The sequence below is a fragment of the Perna viridis genome, chromosome 4 (genome assembly GCF_037379345.1).
Source record: "Perna viridis isolate PV_CMFRI_1.1 ecotype Kerala chromosome 4, ASM3737934v1, whole genome shotgun sequence".
NCBI lineage: Eukaryota > Metazoa > Mollusca > Bivalvia > Mytilida > Mytilidae > Perna > Perna viridis.
Genome location: NC_142448.1, coordinates 23,396,198 through 23,402,845, shown reverse-complemented (window position 1 = coordinate 23,402,845; position 6,648 = coordinate 23,396,198). Strand labels below are relative to the sequence as shown.

Here is a 6,648-nt window from a genome sequence, read left to right as displayed (position 1 = left end):
GTTCAGATTAGAATAAAGATGTCTTTATTGAAAGACGGAGACAATTTAAATAAAACAAAAGCTACTTTATACTCTGCTGCTATAAAGATCAACACACAAATCTGTCAAAAGCATAACAAGATATCACATATACAGCATACGATAGAAAAAGCAGTCAAAGCATTAGTGATTATATAATCAAAATTGAAATAAGATTAGAGCACTCTAAAGCAGATTAAACATCAATAGAAAAAACAAATATGCAAACACAGATATAAGCAACCAAAAGATTGAAATGTCTAGCTTTGAGCAGAATACTTCTTGAGCTAAAATTACAACTCTGAAGACAGCCTAATTGGCCACTGAATTGGCCAACAATATGAAAGACTTTTTGTTTCATTTTCCGCCCCGTGCAGGTCCGGGTGTCAAAAGAATAGGCCTGCAGCAGCGCTAAGCTTGTCGTAAAAGGCAACTAAATAGTGCTCAGAAACCTAGCCGGGGGCTAGTCGATCTGCCCACAGAGCAACTGGGATGTGTGCCCCAGGTAGTGGAATGGGGTACCGCTGGCGTGTTACATGCTGGGGTTGTCAGGCTATAATACGGAAAACCTGACCGCAAACCATAGTGGTTCATCGTGTTGGGAAAGATGCCACGTTCTTCGAACGTTAAAGAACCCTGCTGTGGTATTCGATAGGAGTAGGGACCTATTCGCTCCGCCACAGGAGGCTAAATTGCCCGACCTTACCCATCCCTCCCTTTTCTAGTGGCAATCTAAATTTGTCGACCTTGTTGCCCTTGTGTCCTTTTATATTTCATCATCATTTCAAGTTCATTTTATCATCCATTTCATGTTCATCGTCTGAATATAGCTGAAATATTGCTGCTCGGACGTTAAACACAACAATCAATCAATCATTGTTTCATTTTCCTACCATACCTGGTTGTTTAAGGTTGTGTTGTCAACTGTGCTTTGCAGATATTTTATCGGACCTGTAGTAAATTAAAACTTTGTCTAAAATGTCATCATCCCAAGTCAGGGTTTTCAGTCCTCATATGCTCCCTTGAGGTAGAGAAGGTGGACTCATAACCCTGACTTAGGAGGATGCTGAAATGTATACTTAAAATTACCATGGCACTCCAATATTACTTAAACTAGCAAACAACATTTGCACCAAAATAACCAACGTGTTTGCGCTGTAACTAATTTTAATGAATCTATTCATTTATTTCGGAATGCATTGATTTGTCACTGCACTCGATATAAATTTCATATAGGTTTTCCGGCATCGAAAAATGGCGGGAAATTTTCATTACCTCCCCTTTTGTCGTTTCCTGTGAAAACATTTCAGAGTTGTCATGTCTTTTCAAATATACTTAACCACCCATTCCTGTTTTTCAGAATGATCATCTGGTTTCAGCATGTGATAGCATGAAAATTACAGAGTTGAACAAGGAACTGCTATTGCAGTATCCGGTTGTCAAGAAAGTGACGGTTAGCAACTTGCATCCGCTTGCATTAAATTGCACGAGATAATTTATTTATAGAGCATGATAAAACTGTACTGTTAGTCTTCATTTAATTAAACATTAGATGGGAGTGTTATCTTCGGTGATTACAAGTTAGTTATGCCATTTTCGTTATTCTTATATTTTGCTTTCAATTCTATGGTGTATACATGACGGTGTTGAAACTGTTTCAAGAGTTTTACTACTAATACTAGTTTTACAACATAAAACTACATATATTTTGTTATCTTTCATGTTTTCATTGGATATAATCAATGTTAGTTTATAGTCATAATGTGACTTTGTCTAAAATATTGAATGAAAAAACATGAAAGATTAATTCAATACATGTGTATGGCAAGCCAAAGTGGAAAAAAAGCTATATTTTTTAATATTAAAAAATGATTTGTTAATATTAGAAATTGATTTGTTAATATCAGAAAATGAATTTGTTATATTAAGAAATCATTATTAATATAAAAAATCCTGTTCTAATGTTAGAATCTCGTTGAATTTTTAATATTGGAAAATGAATTTTTGATATTAAAAACCAATTTCTCAATATAGAAGACTTTGCCAATTTCATTAGTGATGTCATATTCACTAATTTACATATTATTAAGTGCCAGATTGGTTGGCAAATAAACAATTGAAAAGTTCATGATTAGAATCCTAATTTTCAGAACTTTATAACTTTGTTATTTTATATCCAATTTTGGTTCTGTGAAATGTATCATTTAGATAAAATAATTCATATTTTGTATGTGAAATTATAAATCTTTTACTTGAAAAATAAATTTGTAATGATATTTATTTGTAAACCTCTATTTTCATATAAATTTATAATTAAAATCTATGCACATAAAGTCTAATTACTGAATATTTATTTAAAAATTCCATGGATAAAAAGAATTTTATTTGCAATTTTGGGAACCAAGAGAATTTTTCAATTATCTTAAAAAAAAATGAAAAAGTTATGATGATTTAAAGTTGATGCCCCATGCCACTAAGTGGATTTTTTGCCAACCAAAACCAAATCACAGGTAAGTGATGACATCACAAAGAACTCTCCTATAAGTTAATCATTTTCTAATATTAAAAATTCATTTTCTGATATTGAAAATTCAACTTCTATTATTAAAAATCAATTTCTTATATTCAAAATTATCTGATTTTTGAATATTAAAAATGTTTACAAGCCTCAGACTAATAAAATTTTAATTTTTAATATTGAAAATGATTTTCTAATATTAAAAAATGAGTTTTTTCCCCTTAATTTGATTACACTTTTGTAACTGTAATGACCCAGATGATTTCAATCAAAACGATTGGTTACCATTAACCAGATTAAACAACTGGCAATGGCTATATATAGATATTGAGGCCATGATAATGTATATGACATTTATAGTCAACTGTAATGAGCCACTGTGTTTGAATCGGAAACTGGGTAATATTACATAAATTCAGTGCTAACTGATATTTTCATTTTTTAATGTAAACTTCCCATTCTCATACAAGCAATAAAAAACACATAGACAAGTGTGTGATATTTTTTTGAAAGCGGTACATTTTAGGTTTGGGTCGCTTATGATATTGATCAGAGTACCAGATTAGGAACCAGATTAAACAACTGGCAATGAATATTTATAGATATCGGGGCCCTGCTAATGTATATGACCTACATGTATATAGTCTTGTAATGAATCAGAAACCGGGTAATGTTTAGTGCTAACCGGTCATTTCATGTAAACTTCCCATTCTCATACAAGCAAGAAACGCACATAGAACACACAATTATGATACTTAAGAGGTACATTTTTATGTTGTATGAAGCTAGAACTATGACGCTATGGCGATAAACATGGCACAGATCTACAGCTTAAAGTGGAGTAGTAATACACATGTATAATTATGCGAATCATATGCCAATTTGAAGTACTGAAATTAGAAGTGCAAGAAGTCGCTTACAATATTAACGACTTTATCTTTACCAAGGATTGTTGAAGGTAGACAGAATTTGAATCAGGATGATATACATGTACATGCATGTTGCCCAAGACAAGCAGTGGCTAAATTTCTTACATTCCAGACAAACTTAATTGAAAAAGGCATGTTTTATACAAAAAAAACTCTTTACTATCAACATTTTATTAGGGAATACTTGTTATTGATAGTGGGTAAATTCATAAAGGAAATACAATTATTTTTATATATATGCACAGGGAAGTCTAAGTAGCCAATGGCTACTAGCTATGTTGTTACGTGTGTCACTAACCTAATAGTCCCAGTCTGAGAACACCAAAATTTCACATTTTACAAGTTGAGCCCTAGACTGAATATGTAAAGGTTAATTTCTTATTCATACCACTTAATAATAAAACTTACATGTAGTTGACAAATCTCAACCTTAAACAACCAGGTATGGTAAGAAAAATAGGCAAGATGTCTTCCACATTATCCTCATTGTTTGGCTCGTGTCAGGAAACATAACTAATAGAACCACACAGAGAATAATCAGTATATGTTTTATGAAGATCTCTTTTCCTGGTATTTGTCATTATACCCCTGCTATCCTAGTTTAGGATAAATTATGAAATGTTTGTCCACCTTTCTGTCTGTACTTCTGTCATACAGAGGGGTGCATTTCTCTTATCTGTTAATACTAATAACTCCTATAGTACACCACAGATTGAAATTTAATAAAATGATCACAGATTGAATATGTGCACCTCCTATTTCAAATTTTGATTTCAGTGTTTTGTTAGATTTCCCATAGCAATTGTTACATTTTAACTTCTTGTTTTTCAGATGGATCCTTACTTTTCTATGTTAATCATGATGACCTTTATGGTATTAGCCTTTATATTAATGAAAATCTACAGAAGATATCGTTTACAACACTATGAAGTGCCTGCTCGAGATGTCAGAAAAGGACATAGATGGTATATGGTGGACATATTCCCAGAGCAGACCTACTGCAGCATAAGTCACGATCGAATTAAACATGGGGCTCGGTGTGATTCCTGTGGACTTTGTGTTGATGATAGTCACATGAAAGCAGCAAACAAAAAGTTTCCGTGTAAACCATTAACTGAGAGTGGTCCAGTAACACATCATCACTGGATACAAGGCAATCTACCATTATATAGTAAATGTTTTGTTTGCGAGGAAGCCTGTGGTATACTGCCACACATATCTGATGTAAGGTGTGCATGGTGTGGCAGATCAGCCCATGAACACTGTGTTTATATGAAGGAGGAGTGTGATATGGGAGAATTTCATTCATCTATTGTTCCTCCTCATTGTATAAGTTTGAATTGGAGAGGTATTAGAGGTCGTAAACATTTAGTTGTTGAATCAGTTAGACATCCTGGTTATAAAAACTGGTGCCCTGTTATAGTTGTTGGAAACAGAAAGAGTGGAAACAATGAAGGAGAACTGATACTTAGAGAATTCCGATCTATTCTCAATCCTACTCAGGTAACATACAATAAGTACTTGAATTTGTTGATTTACAAATTTCAAGGCTTTTGATTACATGGCTGGTGGAATTCCCTAATTTTTAATGATAGATAATAAAAATTAAAAAAAAAAGTATATGTAAAGGACTCAAGGTTCAGTACGACATGCAAAATTCTGGAAACTAGGTTCCCAAGACATAATTTCTCAGAAATGGCTTTACTTTCAAAATTTATTACCATATCTTCATTCATAATCTTAAAAATAGTTTTTATACTTGACTTTGTACAAATTTAAACACACATAAATTGTTAAATTTTGTAGGTTATAGACTTGAATGATGTTCCACCAGAAAATGGACTTGAGTGGTGCCACCTACTTCCTGATGTAACCTTTCGAGTTTTGGTGTGCGGTGGAGATGGGTCAGTAGGTTGGGTCCTGAATGCCCTTAATCATTTACGGTTTAAGGTAAGATATACATGTATAAGTAAAGAAGAATGGAGTTCATTATTTTTTGCAATATTTCCTGTGGTTTGTCACCTGTAAAGTTTTCAATTTTGTCAAATGTATATTGTAACTTTTGTATGAATTGAATATATAACATGTTTTACTTAAAAATAGTCATAAGATTTTAAAAATCTTCATTTGTATTGCAGAACCCTCCTTTAATTGCAATTTTACCCCTGGGAACAGGAAATGATTTGTCACGTGTCCTTGGATGGGGTGAAGGTCATACTATGCATGATGTTGCTATACCAACAATTTTACATCAAGTAGAAAATGCTGAACCAGATCTGCTGGACAGGTATGTTTCATATCATGTTTGTCACATGTCAAGGATGATGACCATCATCTCAAGTTTTAGTCCTGTCAAATTTTCAAAATTTGACCATAACCCTAAACTAATTGTATCAGAATATTTTTTTAAGTTCTAATCTATAGCATTATGCTCCAAATAAACACAAAACAATCAATAAAACCTGACTTGCTGTAACCTCAATTTACCAATATAATTGAAAAGGGGAAATAACTCTGTGCAAAATAGCTGAAATTTTGATGCAATCATAATTATGCCCTATCTGATAAATTTTAGCATTAAATAAAGGATCAACTACAACTTACAAAGATTTTTCATATCTTTTATTAGAGAACAATCATGGAAGTATACCATATGTCATTTTTTTTCTCATAAATATGAAGTAAATATTCTATTTTTGACAACAAAGCTAAAAATGTTGATAAATAGTTTTCATAAACAATACCAAATTTTATAACAGTATTTTTTTAAAAGATCGAAGTGTCAAAGAAGAAGCATTTTCTGTAATTAGATATTACCCAAAAATTAAATGGACCCATAATACTTTAAATGTGTTGCATATAATTGGCAGCAATAATGTGAGATAGTCAATACAGAACAAATACATGTTGCTCCATCAAAATATCATGTAAATTTCTACAGGAATTTTGAATTTTCAACAAGTTTGATTTTTTAGACTTTTCTGTGTATATATATTGGCATAATGCTATAAGTAAAACATTTTTTTGTTGCAATTAGTTTATGGTTAAGATTTATTTTGATAGGATTATATATACAGAAATGAATTGAAATATTACATGTTTCAATGATCAAAAGGTCCTAGAGGTCACTGTTATGAGGATGTTGTTCTCCATGATAGGACAGCTGAAAACCATCAACAAAGG

The 6,648-nt window shown here is 32.2% G+C and overlaps 1 protein-coding gene across 4 annotated transcripts in view; it reads left to right on the top strand.

Moving 5' to 3' along the window:
• Positions 1–1,312: 1,312 nt before the first annotated feature.
• The window catches only part of LOC148619393 (diacylglycerol kinase epsilon-like), a 30,497-nt gene continuing 25,161 nt past the window's right edge, over positions 1,313–6,648 (top strand). For 3 of the 4 annotated variants that reach the window (XM_088579250.1, XM_088579247.1, XM_088579246.1), the window contains exons 1-4: positions 1,313–1,471; positions 4,297–4,968; positions 5,272–5,415; positions 5,604–5,752. In XM_088579250.1, coding sequence (XP_088435376.1) covers positions 1,409–1,471; positions 4,297–4,968; positions 5,272–5,415; positions 5,604–5,752 — 1,028 coding nt within the window. In that variant the 5' untranslated portion in view covers positions 1,313–1,408. The other variant, XM_088579249.1, reaches the window with a different exon arrangement.